This window comes from Callithrix jacchus, chromosome 22 (genome assembly GCF_049354715.1).
Source record: "Callithrix jacchus isolate 240 chromosome 22, calJac240_pri, whole genome shotgun sequence".
Taxonomy (NCBI): Eukaryota; Metazoa; Chordata; class Mammalia; order Primates; family Cebidae; genus Callithrix; species Callithrix jacchus.
Window position 1 is genome coordinate 28,992,501 of NC_133523.1, and position 20,722 is coordinate 29,013,222.

At 48.2% G+C, this 20,722-nt stretch overlaps 1 protein-coding gene across 10 annotated transcripts in view; it reads right to left on the reverse strand.

Moving 5' to 3' along the window:
- Window positions 1–20,722, reverse strand: part of LOC144580813 (uncharacterized) — a 179,458-nt gene that overhangs the window by 132,923 nt on the left and 25,813 nt on the right. For 9 of the 10 annotated variants that reach the window (XR_013530994.1, XR_013530995.1, XR_013530998.1 and 6 more), the window contains exon 2: window positions 20,363–20,482. Coding sequence is in view for 2 of the 10 variants with exons in the window: in XM_078360187.1 (XP_078216313.1) it covers window positions 20,363–20,482 (120 nt within the window). In the remaining 8 variants the exon portion in view is untranslated. Of the gene's footprint in view, window positions 1–15,042; window positions 17,411–20,362; window positions 20,483–20,722 lie in introns of those variants that run through there. The other variant, XR_013531000.1, reaches the window with a different exon arrangement.

Below are 20,722 nucleotides of genomic sequence, written 5' to 3' on the forward strand. Positions count from 1 at the left end.
AAATATTCCTGGGACTTTTTGCAAGTTGGTGTGACTTAGGTAGGCAGCCCAGAGCACAGCCTTACAGCTCCATTGACAACAGCAGCACCGCCTCAAGGTCAAGGTCAAGTTCAGGATGTCACCTCCTTTAGCAAAGTCAGCTACTCATTGGGAGCATTTCCTCTCAAAAGCTACAGATTCGTGTGTCTTTCGGCAATACTCATGCCGAGCTCTGTGCTGGGCTTGGGTTTCAGAGCCAGCTGGAGTTTGCTGGACACTGGTCCTGATGGTCAAACACCATGAGGTGTCCGCTTTGGTGGCAGGAGATGACAGAGTGTGATGACCCTATTCCCAGAACGGGGACAGCTTCCCGCTCCCCTGCCCCTCGTGTGGGCCAGTGAGAAGCCATCAAGCTGAAGGGCCGTGTGTCATTCGCTCTTGCTTGAAGATGAGTTAAAGGCACACAGTTGCAACCATAATGTGTTCTCTGTCATTTGATTTAACCACTCCTGCCATCAAATAAGGACAGGAAGAAGGAAGCCAGGTCACCTTGTCTTTTGAGGAAAGAAAGAGCTATGGGAAATAGTAAGACAGGTTAGAGACGGGGTCCCCATTGATCCATGGACCGTGCCCAGAGGACAGTGAGCCAGCGGAAGGGAGTGGGCAGAGGAAAAGGCTGACCCCTGAGCCCCGCAGAGGCAAAACAGGTACTAACTAGGAGGCTGCAGCATTTTCATACTTTAAGGGTTGCTAGAAGTGCTGCCTCCCAGCTCTCCACAGGCCTGGGTGCTCAGAGCAAGTGGGGTCAGCAGAAAGAAGGCTGCAGAGTGGACCCCTGTGCCACCTCTCTAAGGGCTGGAGCTGGCAGTGGGGGGTCCTTGCTGAGGACAAGCTCAGCTTAGGGGAAATTCCAGCCAGACAACCACCTGGTAAATCGGAGTAGCCCTTGTATGGGATTAGGGAAGACACAGATGAACATCATTCAAAGGAAACCGCTACCCTGCTGAAATCTCAAGTCCAAGGGCCTGCTCAGGGAGTCAGGCATGTGTCAGTGGGGACAGAGGGCTTCATACAGCATTAACCTCTAAGAAGCTGCCTTCACAGCAGCTCCTGCTCAAGCATTAATTCATTTTTACCTCCCGTACCGATAAAGACACACCCCACCATTGGCTCTTCTAATGACGGATGTGGTCCCACAGCCCTGCTGTGGTCCTCAAAGATGTGGTGCCCACAACCAGGGATATTGCTCCTGCCTCTAGCCTTCTCCCTTTGCTCACCAGTCTGAGTCATCTCTTACCCAGCTGTTCACCCAAAACTTAAAATAACTAGGCAAATGCCTAACAGCTCCCACCCTAACCCAGGACTCCTCATAAGATCTAGAAGAAAGGTAGGAAACCCAGCTTGGGCCTCCATCTCCTGAGAGCACTCCAGCAGCCTCATCCCTAAACAAGGTACCTGTAGCTGGCTTAGAGGAAGACACCTGAGCACATGTCATGTGCCAAGTACTATGGGGCTGCACTGATGGACACAACATGGCCTCAGGACTCAGAAACATCATGCAAAGCCACAGAAGTGCTGCAAAGAGGGTGTTGTGTCCAACAGAGTCACGTGGGAGAGAAATGGATCCTGCCAGGGAAACTGAGAAGGCTTCATGGAAGAGGAGGTATTTCAGATGAGCAAAATGAAGAACAAAGAGGGTTTCTCAAGGAGGGGAGTGGTGCAAGCCAAGCTGCAGGGACAGAAGGAAGCTGCAGTCTGAACTCCCCATGAGAGACCAGGCTGCGAATTCAATGCAGCTCCAGATGGAAGGACCTGCCTCGGCCAGCTCTGCTGGCCCCCTAGACTCATTTTCAACCATGGGCCTCTGTGTTCTCTAAGCTTCTCTCAAGCTTCCTTCTCTGACCCCAGGGCCTTTGCAGATGCTCCCACTCTCAGCAGTCCTCCTCCTCTGGGCCTTCCCTTGGTCGGCTCCCCCAGACTTCCAAGTTTCAACTCAAAGACCTCAGTAGAGCTGACCATCCTATTCATCTGAGGGATTTTCTTCACAGCACTTCCTGCTCTCTGAAATTATCTTATGGGTTTGTTTGCATGATCAGCATCTTCTTCCCTAGAGTATCTAACCTCCGTGAAAGCAGATACTTTGCCTGTTTTGTTCAGAATCTTCAGAGGCTGGGACAATGTCTGCTCACAGGAAACCCTCAATAGCCACCTAAGTGCCTGGCGAGTATGTGAGCCATTCCTTCCTTCCCTCACATATTCGTCAAGCACTTAGATGGTGGGAGGGAAGGAGGGAAGGGAGGAATGGCTAACATAAGGTTTATCAGAGGGTAGGGAGGGAAAACAGATGGAAAGGCACAATTAGCCTCTTTTTAGACTGGGTGCTGGGTCCTAGAATTTGTATCTGCACGGCCTTGCTGGGAGATTTTAAAAGCAGCCTGAGAAATGTAACTCAGGTGGGTGGAAACTGGCCAGGGCAAAGCTGATGGGCTCTGTGCAGAAATCACTGATCAGCTGGGCATGGTGGTTCACGCCTGTCATCTCAACACTTTGGGAGGGCAAGGAGGGCAGATCACTTAAGGTCAGCAGTTTGAGACCAGACTGGCCAACATGGCAAAACCCCGTCTCCATGAAAAATACAAAAATTAGCCAAGTGTGGTGGTGTGCACCTGTAATCCCAGCTACTTGAGAGGCTGAGGCAGGAGAATCATTTGACCTGGGAGGCAGAGGTTGCAGTGAGCCAAGATCACACCACTGCACTCCAGCCTGGGCAATAGAGCAAAACTCCATCTCAAAACAAAAACAAAAAAAGAAAGAAAAGAAATCTCTAATCATTTTCCACTTTGGGATGGGGTAAACCATAGTAGCTGAGGCTTCCCGACCTACACAGAGAGGCCATTGAGATTCTGGAGCTGGACAGTTGATGGAATTGAAAAGAAATTTGCTCTCTGTGTCAGTATATTTTGCATTGCTATAAAGGAATACCTGAGGCTGGGTAATTTACAAAGAGAAGAGGTTGATTTGGCTAATGGTTCTGCAGGCTGTACAAACATGGCACCAGCATCTACTCAGCTTCTTCTGGGGAGGCCTCAGGAAGCTTTTCCTTGTGACAGAAGGCAAAGGGGGAGCTGGTGTGTCACGTGAGGAGAGATGGAGCAAGACTGAGGAGGAGGTGTCAGTTTCTTTAACAATCAGATCTCCCATGAACTCATTATTGCAGGGTGGGCACCAAGCCATTCATGAGGAATCCACCCCTATGACCTAAACACCCCCACCAAGTCCCACCTCCAACATTGGAGATCACATTTCAACATGAGATTTGGAGGGGACAAACATCCAAATCATATCGACCTCATTCCATCGCAATTGCTGCGGATGCTCTGCCTCGCATTCCTACAGGAGTCTCCTCCAGGTGCCAGATCCTTCTGGAAAGCAGGCTTTGGAAAGAGGCTGTGTTGGCTTCCCAGAGCAGGCTGCAGCCCAGCCCAGCTACAGCACCAACCCCACTGTGCGTGGGAAGTGCTAGTTCCCAACGTGGCCCAGCTCAGACTCACAGCCCCATCAGAACTGGCACACACCCCAAATCCATGTGAGAACCCAGTGAGAGATTTCCCAGTTCACATGAGAGCTTCCAGAAGACTCTGGAAATTCTGGGCCCTCCAGAGAAGGACGATGTCAAGGATGCAGAGGAGGACACAGGGAGAGAAGCCACAGGTCTGTGCTCAAGCCACTGAGGGCCCAGGGGGCCAGAGAGAGGTTCCTCTGTGCCTTAGGAGTAAGAATGTTCAGGCCACCTGTGGATGAGTTCACAGCTCACAGGAATACCTGTTGGGTAAAGAGTCTACAATTATTCACACTCCTCCGCCACTCTGAGAAACTTTTAAACACAAGATCTTTGAGTTTGAGTTTAACTTGTGTTTAAAACTTTGAGTTTTCAAGTTTTTTTGCAATGTTGAGTAAGACAGAACCTCCCAGTGACCTACTGCCTTAATCTGAAAATACTGAGCCTGTTTTGATGTCTTTGGACGGTTGAGAGAATGAATGAGGTCAGTGTGCACCTGTACCAGGGGCTCAGAAATTCGTGACTCTCAGTTTGTGCTCTTTGACTACTCATGTCCCTTCTCCTGACGTCTCCTGTGCCTCTCTTGCAATGCCCTGTCCAACAAAAACCCATTGAGCCTTTGTGTCCAATGGCTGAGCTCAATTGAACATCCTCAAGTACCCTCATGACCCACACCAGCTGAAAGTCGAAGCCACTGCCTGTCACCACCACGCATCCTCTACCCTCTGGCCCTGCTCCCCTCTGACCACCACCACCCTGTGAATTTTCTCCTTCTGTCTATGCATTTCTACCCCAATGGAATTCTTCGCCTATTTCTTCTTCATCCCAAAAGAGTGGATGTTGGAGCTTTGCAAAGTTTGCATTATAAGAAATCAATAATTCAAGGTCACAGAATGTCATGGTTTGGCCCACACAACAACACAGAAAATTCCCACCCACCAGGCTTCCTGCAGCTGCTCCTTTCCTGAAAAGAATTTGCAAAGGGAAGTCAGCTATAGAAAGAGCATTCCAGAACCACAATGATCAAAGTCTCATTGGACTGAAGGGCACAAGGTGCAGTGGGATGGGAAGGTCCTCTGCAGAGCTCTTTGTATTTGCAAAGAAGAAACCACCAGGCAAGCCTCCCTGCATCCTCCCAGCCAGGGAGAGGCTGAGGCTTGGGGAAGTTGGGTGTTTCCCTGAGGAAGCAAAAGATGAAGCGTTTGTGTTTTGTTTGAATTGATAATGATGTCAGTTTCAGTTATGGGCTCATTACAACAAACCTGGGACGTATTAACAGCTCTTTAATTGAATTTGGAAATAAGAAGGAGGGTTTAGAATGGTCTTATAAATAGTGGATGCGCCGGCCTCTGCAGCAACTGTCTTCAACATTAAACAGAGAGAGACGAGACAGGGGGTCCCCCAAGGCCAGCCGTTTCTTACCCTGCAGAGGGTCCCCACATGCCCACTGTGAGGCAATCGTTACCATTCCTCAGCTGAATTTGTGGGTGCTAAGGAAAATATACAGACCAGGAAGCCCAAATTTGGACCCAGAGAGTAAAAACGGGGCTGATGAGATGCCGAGATGCAACCGTGTATCTTCTCTTCTAAAACAGCAATGCAAGATAAACTGCTGACTGTCCAGCCCCCAGCCCCCTCCCACAAGCTCCACAGGGCTCAAGGCAATCCTCTCCAGAATGGCGAGTGGTGATGGGATGGCCTGCTTTCCTATCAGCTGAACTCCCAAGGGCCAAGGGCCCTGGCCAACTCCTCTCAGAATCCTGGGTGCCTTCCCCAGGCCCTGATAAAGGAAATCTAGACAATCCTTTTAGAGTGAACAAGAGGATGAATGACCTACCACCTATGGGCTTTCCCTTTTGCCTTTTCTATTTCCCTCACCCTTTCCTCCCTTCCACCTGCTTTTTCCACCACATACTCTCATATCAACCCCTATGCAGCCTCTCCCAGAAAATCTATGTCAATTATCCAGGATTCATCCTTCTTTATTTACTCTGTGCCTATATAACCACATACAAATACACATATTTACTCATACCTGCATGCATACATGTAGACACACATATATATCATGTCCATATACATTACCTATTCAGCGGGGGTAGAGAGTTGACAGATTTTGCAAATAAAAACACAGGACATTCAGTTACATTTGAATTTCAGATAAACAACACATAGCTTTTAAGTTATTTCTAGATTATTTCTTGTTTATCTGAAATTCAAATGTACTGAGTGTCTTGTATGTTATTTGACAACCCTGGGCAGAAGGTGGCTTTATTTGTTTTGTAAAATCTGATCATAGTATTCACACGTTCTCTCTTGGGATCCCATAGCTATCTTTTCTGGTCAACAGGAAGAGCCCTGGTGCCTTCTTTTTAATGGATGCATAATATTCCATGGTGTGGGTGCTCCTCAATCGCTGGATAATGCCCTCTATGTTTGGTTAACTGTACTGCAGTGTTGCTCAGTAAATTCTCCACCATCAACAAAAGGAACGGAAGACAATATGGCTGGCTCTGTCCTGCTTCCTTAAATTAGCTGTCACGGCAAAGTCAGACCAGAAGTCACAGCAAGAGAACACATCGCTCAGAACAGCCAACCTCAGGAGAGCCTGTGGCTGCATCAGGCACCCTGAGTGGAGAGGAGGGATGACAAAAAGAAATGCAATGCCCCTTTCCAACAAGGAACATAACGATGGAGACAGAGAGATGCCTTAGACTCCAGGCTGGAAATATGCCCAAATGTAGAAATTCAGACCAACTCATTTGCCAGAACCCACACCAGCATAATTGTATATTGCTCAGCTCCCCGCCGGCCCCAACCTCCTTCTTTTCATCAGTCATATCTTTAACTTCATCCTGGCTGCTGAAAACACAAAAATAAAAAATACATAGCAGCTCTGTTGACATTACAGCAACAGCATAAGCCTCATTTTACCAACCATTTAACTCTCTCTAAGGACCCCGTTCAGAGACACAGGCACGTTGATGGGAGCTGTACAAAGGTCAGTGATTTGGAGGCTCTTTTCGACAATTTGCCAGGATTTTGGCATTTGTAAGCATCCATAGGACAGCTCTCTAGCAAGCTGACCTTGACAGCGAATGGGATAAATAAACCTTCAATTTACCCCCTCCAGCTCTCCGCGAGCTGGGCCAGTCCCCACGGAGCCTTCACCTGTCCATATCGTTCAACTGCCTGCAACTTCCAACTGACGAACATCCACAGCTCCGCGGCCCAGTGACAAACACCATCTAACAGATAAGGCTTCTGAAAAGTCAAAGCCAATACTGCTTCCATTGAAAATTTAATGCCGGCTCCATCTTCGCCCATCATTCTTCCGACTGTTGCATGCTTCCCAAGAGGCCCTTGAAGCTAAAGCACTGCTCTATAACAGGTAATGACGTAGCATTTAATGATACTGTCCAAAGTGATCCCGGTCTTTGGGAAGTAATGTGCACTCATGTACCAGATAAGCACCGCCAAACGTACTGAGCCGCCGTATCTTTCACGGTCCTGTCACCAGATACAATGTGACACATCCCCGGCCATCCTACCTGCTACTCCTCCGACCCCGCCATCAGACAAAACGCGCGTTTTCAGAGCAGAGCTCCAGAGCGCTAAGTGAATTCAGGCACAGGTAGGATGGTAGCAGAGCCTTAATTAAGTATTCACAGCCTCTTTAATACTTCAGTGCTCTTGGATTCGCTACTAAAATCTGTGAATTATACCTCATTGAAAAATGTCCTTAATCGACTCTGACATGTTTTATTGGAGGCAGAAAAAATGTTTCAGTATGATAGATAAGGTTAAAAATGTTACTACTCTGATCATTTACTCTAGTGCCTTGCAAAAAAACTCCAAAGCCAAAAACCATTTACATCATTCATCGGATGCAATGGAGGAAAAAAAGCCTTATCTGACAGCCCATTTTAGCTGATGGGACAAAGTGCACATTTTCAATTTTCTGACAAAGTTATGTTGTTTATGTAGATAAGGGGAAAAACAACTGTAACATTTCTACAGCATGCCATGAGGGCTGGAAATGTGGCTTCAAATGTGAAGTGTCTCCAAGCAACACAGAGCGCCACGTAACCAATAAAAAGCCACCCTTAGGGTTTCAGACAAAACAGTGCATGGAGCACCTTCCACCTCAGGAGCAGCTGAGAGGAGCACCTTCTATCTCAGGAGCAGCTGAGAGGAGCACCTTCTATCTCAGGAGCAGCTGAGAGGAGCACCTTCTATCTCAGGAGCAGCTGAGAGGAGCACCTTCTATCTCAGGAGCAGCTGAGAGGAGCACCTTCTATCTCAGGAGCAGCTGAGAGGAGCACCTTCTATCTCAGGAGCAGCTGAGAGGAGCAGCTGGGGGCTTTCAAACGTCTGCCGAGCTCTGCTGGGATGTGTCGCCTGGTAACTCTAAGGTACCAAAAGTCTCATCTCAGCTTTAGCCCCATTACGTTGCAATGGGGAACACAGAAACCCATCAATAGAGAGACGCTTTACAGGGGTGTCCAGTCTTGTGGCTACCTGAGCCACACTGGAAGAAAAAGAATTGTCTTGGGCCACACAGAAAATACACTAACACTAACGATAGCTGATGGGCTAAAAAAATTTAAAAATCACAAAACAATCTCATAATATTTTAAGAAAGTTTAAAAATATGTGTTGGGCCGCACACATGTGGCAGTGTGACATGCAGGCCTCGGACTGGACAAGCTTGTCCTAGCAGTTGTTTGTTCATGAGTCTTGCTGTTTTCTCTGTACTTTGCATAATATGGCTAACCCTAGAGGTAGAGATTCACACTCTGGGGTCTCCACATGCCCTTCTGTGGAAGGGGCTCATGCAGTTGAATCTGGGTACACCCTGGGCAGTGACCCACATATCCTGTTACATCTTCCCCAAGAGTCCATTCACACACCACCTCCTTGCAGACCACACGTGTTCCTCTACACAAATCCACCATTGTCCTGTTAGGATGGCAGAGGCCCTCAGCACAGCATGGAGGTTATCAGGCCAAGTTCTAACCTAGACAGCCAGGAACAAATCTTTGGTCCAATGCTGGGTGACTACATGATCTTGGGCAGGTGACTTCATCCCTATGCCACTGGGTGCTGAGCCATAACGGGGAGAGGTTAGCAATGGCTGAAGTGCATATCTGCCAAGGCAGCACCCCTGATGCCTTCCTCTCAGAGGTTGGCACGTGGGTGGTGGTCAGGAAGTGTCAATTTCAACTCTTGCTGCTGAGGGCAGACTCGACCTCACATATGGGCTGCTCTGAAACCTCACTAACGCTCCACTGGTATTTTCTATAAGTCAGTCTTTCTTAGGCCAGTTATAGACAGGATTGTTTTCCAAGTAGCCTCCTGCCCTTTGGAACTGAAATTCATTATAAACCTGGCAGATACTCAGCTGCTCAGTCCATGCTGGGGAAAAGAATCTTAGCAGAAGTTTCCTGATTAAAGCTACCAGGGTCACATAAAGCCAGGAAAATGGTTACAGAGTAAACGACGTGATTAAAGTGACCAGGGCCAGAGCAGAGGAAGAAGTACACAAAACCTGCAACGCTGTTTCTATCCAACGCATTGTCCAGTATGCCCAATGAATGTCCTCCACCTCTGAGCCATACAGCCAAAGTTACACGGCTGAGTAGGGCTCGCGGACGTGTTTCATCTGACAGGAACAGAGTACCCGTGTTCTTTTAAATGTTCCATTCATTGTCGTTACAGAGCCTTCCTTGACCACTGTGCCCAGCCTTAACCAGTCAGAACTTCTTTTTTTTTGTTTTCTGTTTGTTTTTGGGTTTTTTTGAGACAGAGTTTCTTTCGTGTTGCCCAGGCTGGAGTGCATTGGCGCGATCTCAACTAACTGCAACCTCCACTTCCCAGATTCAAGCAATTCTCCTGCCTCAGCCTCCCGAGTAGCTGGGACTACAGGCATGCGCCACCACACCCAGCTAATGTTTTGTATTTTTAGTAGAGATGGGATTTCACCATGTTGGCCAGGCTGGTCTCGAACTCCTAACCTCAGGTGATCCTCCCACCTCAGCCTCCCAAAGTGCTGGGATTACAGGCATGAGCCACCACACGCCCAGCACAAGGCAGCATTTCTGTAGACATTATTTAAGTAGCTTCTTCTAGAGCCGTGAGGCACTGCCTGATATCAACCAGCATTTATAAACTAGTAACCAGCATCTAAAATTAGGAAATGCAATAGGAAAATATACTGTCCTATGAAAACAAAAATTCCAGGATTTTTGTCGGCCTACCTCCTACTTCTATCAGAAGTGTGAAGGACATTCTACCTACCTGGCCAGTACACGTGGATATTATCAAAGTCATGGGAACCAGGAGGAACTCCTCAAACTGGATCCTGGGACAGAAAGGGGGCATGAGTGGAAAACAAGTGAAACCCACATGAAATCTGGAGTTCAGTAACAATAATAATAGAACAATGTTGTTTCTTAGTTTTGACAAATGTACCCTGGGAATAGAAGTTGCTAATGTTAGGGGAATTCAGTGAGAGGTGAACATTCTGTATTCTCTTTGGAACATTCTGTATTCTCTTTGCAACTTCTCTGTAAATCTAAAATTACTCCAAAATAAAACATTTATTTTTTTAAGAAAGTGAGAAGTTCTAAACCAAAAGGAGTGTGTGCTTCTTAGACATGCGCCACTTCACTCATCGCTTTTGGTGCCTGGCACCCGGAGACATTTGAATTTGGGACTTCTCTCTCTCCCTGTGCAAGATCAAGTATCTGCAAACACCCCAAGTGATATTACATCTGTATTTCTGCCACGGGGATCTCTGGCCATCATGATCAAGCCTACTCCCTTGCCTTGATTTGGGGTCTATGTGATGGGAGGGGGAAAGGATCAAGTCAGGAAACGTCCTGTTTTCTGGGGCTACAATTTCCCACACCCACCACTGGCAAGAGGGAAGGACATTGAGCACCACATCTGCTCAGCAGCAGTGTCATTGACCCTGTGGCAGCTCTTGCTCACAGGGCTATTCCCAGTGGCAGGCCGCATAGCCACCAGGCTGCAGAGCCCCAGCTGAGCCAGGCTCTCCCACCTGCACCTGCCTGGGAGCAGAACTACTGGGGCCGCTGGAGAAAGGCAGGGGCAGGCAGCTGGGGAAGGGCAGAGGGAGATGCTGTTGATGGTTTTCAAACTCTCATCTGGAGGTCTTGTTAAAACCTCACTTCCAGAGTCTCTCATTCAGATGGTTCGGGGTGAAGCCCAGAAATTTGCACTTCTTACACTCCGGGTGATGCTGAGCCACTGTCCTGGGGAGCACTTGGAAAGCCACTGCTGTACACAATGGAATCCTTGCCCAATATATTAATATCTAGTTCTTATTGTTTCCAGGGAGTTCCTCGATACAGCAAAGCCGTCAATGCATGCTGAGGTCTCCAGGAGGGGAGTGGTTTGGCCTGCTCCAGTGGGCAGTAGTACTGCTTTGCCATGCAGGCTGTCCAGTGGTTAAGAGGTCCCAATTAGGAGTCACCCAGCCCCTGGTTTGAATCCTGACATCACTGCTCACTAGCTGTGAGACCCTTCATCATTGTGAGTTGCGTACCCTCTCTGGGGCTTGCTCTCCCCATGTGCAGATTGTACATAATATATCCGTCTCTGCAGGGAAGAGTCAGTGTACATGCTGAGGGTATTTGGGTGGATCTTCACTCAGGACCATTCCTCTGGACTGCAGATTCTTACCCCACTTCTTACCAAAGTAATGAGCATTGCACACTTGAATCTGTAAAGCTTAATTCCTACCACCTTCCTCCTCCACATCTTCTTCTTCCACCGCCTCTCATCCCTCAGTCTTCTTTATCTCAGTTACAGGTAATTCATCCCTCTGGTTGCTCAGTTCAAAATTACTGAGATCCTTCCACCAGCCAGTCTGAGCCCTATGGTCTCAACACGCAATGCCCTCACCATATCTCTACCTACAGAGCCTCTCATGCTTCCAGCTCCAGTTGCACTGGGCTCCCTCACAGCCCTTCTGCAGAGCTGGGAATGGACAACATCCTGCAGGCCCTCTCATGTCCCTGCAAGAATCCTGACGTTGGGAGAGAAAGTACGCATGCTCCCTCCTTCGCTGCTCCCCAAAGGAAAGGCCACCTGCAGCCTTATATTTGCAAGAAACTCATGCTGAGAGCATCTGAGCCCAAGAAGACAGAGTCCTGTCCTCCGATGGCCAGCTCTCTGGCCTTCTCAAACCTCTCCCTTCCCTGCCAGATGTGACCTTGTATTCTGGATGCCTGTGGTTTGGCTCTCTTCCTCCTCACAAACATGTGTGGTGTTCTTCTAGCAGGATTGATGTATTTATACATGTGTCATACCTTCCCCTCTGAGGATGTGAGCATGCCTTGCCCAAAGCCCCCAGCCAAGGCTGAGCACAGGGACTCAACTCTGAGGACTTTTGCTGACTGATAAGTCCCCACTGGACAGGTCTGAGATTTCCACATCCCGGCCAGCCATGCACCCTGGCCGTGTGCTAGTCTGACTACCCGCCATGTGTGTGTGGCCCTCTGGCGGACGCTGTACATAGCATGGATGTGGAAGACAAGCCTGGAGGTGATGACTCTGCTGGAGTGAACAGCACCCACAACACAGGGCAGGTCACTGGAGGAAAAGATCACCTGGGGCAGCACCGGAGGGTGGAGTGAGGTGAGGGGCTAGAATTTCAGCAGCTCTTGGGGGAGATAAGGGCTTCATAAGACACAGATGGCAATGGAGGTGAGAGAAGGAGAGGGGAAAAGGGGTGGGAGAGTGCGTTCCACATAAGGAAGGCGTGAGGGCAGAAAAGGGCAGTGGTGTGTTCATGGAGTGGATTTCCGTCCTGTGTGATGGCAGCTTGGGACAAGCTGGGCACTGGGGAGAGTGGTGGTGGCAGGAGTAGGAGCCACAAGTGAGAAGTTCCCCAGCTTCCTCCCTAGGAGGAAATAGACAGCCCTGGAAGGGAAAAGTGTTCATCGAGAAACCACTAACTCAGGATATCCCTGGCCCGCAACCCCGGGAGCAGGGGCACCATGGAGTCACATCAATCTCATAAACCCTGTTGTTGTCCTGCAACTGGCACCATTCACGCATGGCAATTTTGTGCACTAAAAATGTCCATTTTTCAGAGCTGAGTGAAGTGGCTCATGCCTGGAATCTCAATGATTCAGGAGGCCATGGTAGGAGGATTGCTTGAGGCCAGGAGTTGGGACCAGCCTGGGCAACACAGTGAGACCCCATCTCTACATAAAAGTGTTTTTTAAATTAGCCAGACATGGAGGTGCATGCCTGTAATCCAGCTACTTCGTGGGAGGCTGAAGCAGGAGCATTGCTTGAACCCAGGAGTTTGAGGCTGCAGTGAGCTGTGATTGCACCACCACGCTCCAGCTTGAGCAACAGAGCCAGATGCTGTGCTCAAAAAGATGTCCATTTTTGAAAAAGCAATCATCTCAGAAATGCCTTGGTATTTGCATTTTGATACTCCCCTGTTTGAAATTGATTATTAATATTTAAACTTACATGAAGCCTCTGATCCTAACCCAGTAGAAGGTCACCTCTAGCCAGAGTCCAAATGCTGGTGTCTGGAGCTCAGCTTTGCCCTTACCTACGGGTGCTGGATGCCCACTGTACCTCATTGTCTGCATCTGTAAAGTGGGGATAATAAGAGTGTCCACCTCACAGGGGTGTTGTGAAGTTCAGTAGCTCAATAAGCATAAATTGCCCATAGACCCAGGTACGTGGCAAACACTCATGAATGTTAGGGAGGCACCCCAGGCAGGAGATAGGTGTGGGAAACAGCTCCAGAAGCAGTGGGCAGAGGTGGGGTGATGTGCGTGTAGCAGAGAGCCTCAGGAGTCTCCAAGAAGGAGCAACTGATCACACAGGGGCTGCATTTCTGGAGGGTGGAATTAGGTCACAGAGGTCCCAGGGGCTGCTGGCTCTGCAGGGAAGGCTCAGGTCCCGCCATATTATCACACACTTAAGCTACACCCAGGGCTAATGGCAGAGCTGTCAATGGGGAGCTGGTAAGGCAGGGGACCCCAGAAATCAGCCCACACCCTGCCATGATAGCCCCAGCAGACCTCCCAGCTCCCCCCAGCTCCCTACCACAGGCCTTTATGTTTCTACCCACAGACCTGGCTTTGATGGAGCCTGCATTTTGTTTTGTTTCAGAAATACTGTAGTAAAATGAGTGTATCTTTCTGGTTATTAATTTTCTGATTTTTTGTTGTTGTTGTTGCTTATTTATCTAAATGTAAGATGTTTTATTTCCCAACCAGCTGCTATATGAAGTGTGAGGTACAGTCGGAAATCTAGCTCCATGTAGCTGAAACTCTATCAGCTGGAGTTGAAAGAGACATCTTTTCCCCTTGCAGGAAAGAAAAGGAGACAAAGAAAGGAAGAGAAGAAAAAAAAGGGGAGAGAACAATAAGAAAGAGAGGGAGTGGGAAGGGGGGAGGAAAGAGGAAAGGGAACCCAGTTTGATTATGTTTTGTTTATTGCTGCTTTACTCAGGTGATTGCTTTCTAAAGTCTGGCTGCCAGGCTAAGCCCCCAACCCCAGTTCTTTTCTGTGTTCATAAGGGCCAGTTAACACGAAGTGTTTTGCTCCCATAGCTGCTATAGATCTGGCTATACTCAAATGGTGCAGATGGAAATGTGAGTGCAGGGAAGCCCCCAGAGCCATCGGGGCTAACCGAGGTGGAAGAAGATGGGGCTCAGGGCTCCATCGGGGTCACAGTAGGTTGGCTTGCTATTAGAGCTGAGAATGGAAATTCCTCAGCATGTACAGAGCAGTTGCCTTCAGGCTCTGCATTGGCCACTGGCTTGTGATCCTGACTCACAGCAAGGTACAGGCCAGGCTTGATCCTCCTGGACAGAGAAGAAACCAAAAAGTACGTCCCTTTTGTCCATAAGCACCTGTTCCCACTCATCCAGTCAGGCAAGTGGTGCTTTAGAAATACACCTTATTTAATGAAACCACTCCACCTTCATCTTTCAGATGAGAAGTCCGGGGCTCTGGTGCCCAGACAAAGAAAAACCCAAAGGCCATCCAAAGAAAATTCTTGAGGACACTAATTCTTGCTCTAAATACTGCTGTGATGGTTAACTTTATGTCCAACTTGACTGGACCCCAGGTGCCCAGATATTTGGTCAAACGTTAGTCTGGGTGCTTCCTAGGGGTGTTTCTGGATGAGATTATCATTTTAAAAGGTAGACTGAGTAAAGCAGATGGCCCTCCCCAATGTGGGTGGGCCTGATCCAATCTATTAAAGACCAGAATTAAAAACAAAGCCTGACCTCCCCCCAGTAAGAGAAGACTCTTCCTACCTGCCAGCCTTCAAACTCGACTATCAGCTCTTTGTGGTTTCACAGCTGCCTGCTGGCCTTCACACTCAAACTGAGATGTCGATTCTGTAGGTTTTGGGCTTGTCAGCCTCCACAATCACATGAGTCAATTCCACATAAGAAATCTGGAGAGCATCATTCTCAGCAAACTGACACAAGAATAGAAAATGAAACACTGCATGTTCTCACTCATAGGTGGGTGATGAACAATGAGAACACATGGACACAGGGAGGGGAGCACTACACACTGGGGTCTCTCGGGGGGAAAAGAGGAGGGATAGCAGCAGGGGAGTTGGGGAGAGATGGCATGGGGAGAAATACCAGATATGGGTGAAGGGGAGGAAGGCAGCAAATCATACTGCCACGTGTGTACCTATGTAACTATCTTGCATGTTCTTCATATGTACCCCAAAACCTAAAATGCAATTTAAAAAAAAAATCTATCTATACATACATACATACATACATACATACACCTATACATACATGCACACATCTATCTATCCATCTATCCCTCCTTCTATGTATCCATCCATTGATCCATCTATCCCTCCTTCTATGTATTCATCCATTGATCTATCTATCCAACTATCCATTCATCTATCTATCCATCTATCCATTCATCCATTTATCTGTTGATGCATCCATCCATCTATCCATTTAATCTATCATCCACCTATCATCTATTATCTATCTACATCATTCATCTATTGCTATATATCTATATCTATCATTTATCTACATCTATCATCCATCTATCTATGTCATCTATTTCTCTACCTATTATCTATGTATAGCTATTACTTATCTATCTACACATTTATCTGATAGGTTCTGATTCTCAGGAGAACCCTGACTAATACAACTGCTGCCCTGAAAAATCACAGCCTGAACCTGAGTACCAGTCTGCTGCTACCTTGCCAGAGGGATGGAAGGAGGCTTAGATCCAGGCATTCTCAGAACACTATCCTCTCAACAAAGTCTCAAACCAGAGGACTCTCATCCACTGGAGGCAGGGTGGGGGTGTGGCACCTGGAGCCAGGGGAGAGGCACAAGATGAAGCCACAGGGAAAGGGGGGCAGGTTTTCCTATAGATCACTTTGGTGACATAATGAAGCTCAATCATTAACTTTTTTCATTAAAGCAGATAGATAGTAATAAATAGAATACAAACTTTGCATGACTTAAAAATAAATCATGAGATGATAAAGAAACTTCGCAATTGCAGTAGCCTATGGATTCTGCCTTCAAGAGTCCTTTTCCCCTGCAGTGACTTAGAGCAGCTGCTTGTTTCTTATTTCCTATCCAAGGGAAAATATCTGACCATCAGGGGAAGAGCCCAGGGCCACGAGAGGCTTGATGGGCTGTCTCCTCGACCACATTTCACATCCTGAGTCAAATTCACATGTTGGGGGACCAAAACCTGGGGCACAAACTTGACCTCCAAAATTCCAAGTCCCCTCCTCTGCCCTGCTTGTGATAAATGGCCCATCCCCACCCATCCCAATGCTCAATAACCACAGCTTTCCACCAGAGAGGACATCTCAATGAAACCAATCTGGGAAGCCCATCTGGACCTTAGGGGGAGGCGCCCAGGGTTTCCGCTTCTCACTTCAGCCTTTCCCTGCAGAATCCACCCATGGTTCCGGGCAGCACACAGAGCCTCCTTGCACCTCACCTGGCCGTAGCCTCTAAACACAAAGCAGAACCTCAAGCTTGTTCATCTATGCAAAGGAAAGGCAGCTCCCATAGTTGAACACTCTGGTCTCAAAGGCTAAGTATTTCTCACCCTCCCTGAGGTTTTTGTTAGGTTGGGTTCTTGTGCTCTGTAGGATCCAGCCATGCATCTATCTATCTGTCCATCTAGCTAGCTAGCTAGCTATCCATCCACCTATTCATCCATCCATCTATTTATCTATCTATCTATGTATCCATCCATCCATCTCTCCTCTTCAGGAGCCAGGCAGAATCTCAATCAGAGGGAAAGAAGCTTGAGAGGCTGATTCACAGGCACAGATCTCTTTATTGGCTGGAGGATGGGCCACAGCCACCATGACATGCCTCTATTTTACCTTGCTTGTTTCACTGCATATACACATGCACACACACAGACATGCACACGCAAGCACACACGTGCAAGCACAGCTCCACATCATGCCTCCAAACTTTCCCAGGGTTGCCCAACCCTGGTTCACTGGAGAACTGCCTTCTCAGGAACTCTCCAATTACCATACGGAGCTATGTGGTCACTTTAATGTGCACCTGCAGGTTCTGTTCAGACCTGCATTTCCACCTCTTCCTTCTCTTCCCTCCATCATCTCTTCTCTCCTTCTGTGGCTTCTGCTTTCTCTCCTACTGTCATAACAGGGATGGCCCTACAGGGTCAGGGGAAGAGGGGAAGACTGAATCCAGGAGACCGGGGCTCTGCTTCCAGCGCCAACACTGATGAGGAATCACATACCCTCCTTGCACTTGTCTCCCTGCTGCCTCCGTGAACTTGACATTGGTTTTCCTGCCATCTATTTCCCTAGGAGATCAGAAGAGTTAATGGGCACTTTGTCATCCATGAACCTAAAGATCACTGGAGTCAACTGCATTATCTGTGGCAAACCACATGCTGGGTCATTACCGTGTTCCTGCAGCTTTCTGGATTCCATGCTGCCTGCTGCTGACTCTGAGGCAGCACCCCTCTCCTCCATTCTCCCCCACCACAGGGACTAGACACCCGGAAACCACATTTTCTGGAATCTCATGAAATGGGCCAATGAGGGAGACAGTTGCCCAGTATTTAATGGGCAGGAGCCGTATCATTTTTCCTGGGACAGCAGTGGCAGATGCACAGGTTCTGCTGGATGAACTTGGGTTACAGCCTGCAAAGTCCCAGCTATGCGCAGGAGGCAACTGTAGTCATTGCTGGTGCTTGCTGGCAAAGTCTGGAGTCTCTGAAAGCCAGCGGTGTGTCAGAGAACCTCAGCAAGTTCGACCTTCTCTCCTCCAGGCTTTCAAATGGCTTTGGAAGCGTTACATTGCCAGCGTGAAATCCCTTTCTACTTGAGATAGGCACATCCCGTGCTTCTGTATGTGCATTTGTGTTTTCCTCTCTGATACGTCTAGTCTTGAAAAAGCACCAAGCATCAGTTGCGTATTTAACTCGATGTCTGAAATGTGGACTTACATGGAAATATCCAAGAACATTGGCATAAAACAAGGTAGGGCTGTCAGTTGAGGACTAGCTCTGTGAGGGAATGACAGGGTTAGCAGAAAGCCTCCGTATTTTCAATCACGAGTTTCCGAAAAACGTATGTTTCAATGCTGTCCCATTTCATTTTTTTTTTTAATTTTCTTTATTTTTTTTTTTTTTGAGATGGAGTCTCCCTCTGTTGCCAGGCTGGAGTGCAGCAGCGTGATCTCAGCTCACTGCAACCTCTGCTTCCCGAGTTCAAGCGATTCTCCTGCCTCAGCTTCTCAAGTACCTGTGACTACAGGCACCCGCCACCATGCTCAGCTAATTTTTGTATTTTTAGTAGAGACAGGGCTTTACTATGCTGGCCAGGATGGCCTCGATCTCTTGACCTTGTGATACCACTGCCTCGGCCTCCCAAAGTGCTGGGATTATAGGCATGAGCTACTGCAGCCAGTCAGTGCTGTCCCATTTCACCCATTACATTACATGGCCCTTGGAGGGCAGAGAACAATCTCTTTTCTTTTTGTATAAATTAAATCCCTCTGTAATAAATTCCAAGTAACTAGCTAAACCATTGGTTGTCTTATAACTTTGTAGCTTTAAATATTGCTGGCAAACACGTTTAACCCTCAGAGAATCTGAAAGCTTGTGTTAAAGAGATCATCTAATCTGATAGTAGCCACGATGCGTGGTTTGAGTTGGTTTCCCCGTGGCTTCCCAGAGAGTGCTAGGGGGCCACGGCCAAGGCTGGTACCCAGTGCCCTCCAGAATATCCTATTCCACCTGCTCCCTGGCCCTGATGCTAAACGCACCATTTTTCTACTTTCATCCGATTTTCATTTTGTCCCCTTCTATTCAATGATGGCCACAATATATTTTTTAAAAACAGAGGGATTCTGTCTTTAAGACCATCAGCAATAAGCCAAGCTGTTCGAAGCACTAAAGTACACCAAGCACAATGGGTGAAGACGCTGGGTACCCAGCAGTGAGGAGAAGTCCATGATTCACACCGGAGACACTGGGGACTCCGAAATGGGGGAGGAGAGAAGGAGCAAGGACTGAAAAGCTTATTATCAGGTACTATGCTCAGTATTTGGGCGAAGGGTTCAACAGAAACTCAAACTTCATCATCATGCAATATGCTATGGAACAACCCTGCACATGGACCCTGAATCTAAAATACAAAATAAGTAAATCGAATTTTTAAAAATCCCTTCACCTCTGCCACACACCACATCACATACACAGGGCTCACCCACACCTGGGGAGAATGTCAGGTTGGGCATGTACACCAGGGAGCAGGATCCTTGGGGACCACGTAACACACTGTCCTGATGAAACTCCCATTCCAGCCAGGGAGATGCACTCTGCGTGTAACTGGAAGGGCGGCAGCCAGGTGCAGAACAGCGGGCACTGTGGGAGGGCATCTGGCTCCATCCCCACTGTGGTAGGGCCTGGCCCAGTGCAGAGCCCCCACCGGCTGCCTTCCTAAAATGCAGCTCAGCCTCCTCTCTGCTCACAGAGGCACCTCACACATTTGTGACAACTGGAACTGGCTTATTCATCATCTCAGATAGCAACTCTCTGTTTTCTCAGACACCCACTTTAATACCCTGACATTTCTGTTCAGCCCATAACATTCTGTCAATTGTTTACGTCTCGCTTTTGCACAGATCGCCTTTCCTGCCATGCTCTCAGCCCTCCCCAGCCCCAGTGTGTGCTGTTTAGCAAGAGGCTGGGTGTCACCCCCTCGCCATCCACACCACTGGAGTTCCAAAGAAGCGTGCTGCATCCCCACACCAATCATCTCCCAAGGCACTCACAGAGGATGCTCCTATCTCAGGGTAGATGCTGGCTACAGAAAGGCAGTTTGTCAGGGGCTCTGTTCACCCACGGGAACCTAACCAGGGATTCCTTTTCTGCCCTGCCTTAGTTAATAACCAAAAAGGCCGGTTGCCAGAACCTGTAGAGGGACAGAATTGCCCTCCTTTCCATCTGCTTCATGTCTGGCCCATCAGTAGGACCTGCTGTCTATCATCTGGCCACCCACCCTGTCTCCCCTCCCTCAGTCTGGACCCCACCCCCTCTCACTCACCCCTGCAGGCACTCAGCCTTTATCCAGACCACACACAGCACAGTGGTCTTAAAACATAGTGCACCACTGCCCTGGAGCCACCCCATAAGGGGTTTCCTGCTGCCCTAAGGACGCAATCCAAACTTCCCTCCATGGTCTACAATGCCCAGCATGATCTGCCCACTGCCCCCTCCCTGACCATCTCAACCCCTCATACACACCAGGTCAGGCAGCTCTCCTAAGTGAGTTAATGCAGGTTGTATTCCAGGTCCTCTGGCTCCTTTCCATGTCAGCGTATGGGCATGTGCTGTTCCCTTCACATGGTTTCCTCCCTCCCACACCTATGGAAAAAGGAGAAATTCTGTAACTAGTGGTGTTGGAACAAATGAACAAGCATTTGGGAAAAAAAACAACAACAAAAACAATGTTTAGTTCCTACATGGCTCCTACCTATCCTACAGGCTTTGACTTACACATTAATTTCTGGAATAGAAATCTCCCACATCAATTCTTTGATGTTACTTGTTAGAATTTTCAGTTGTTTGATGAGTTTGTCTATTTACCTTTTTTTCCTGTCTGTA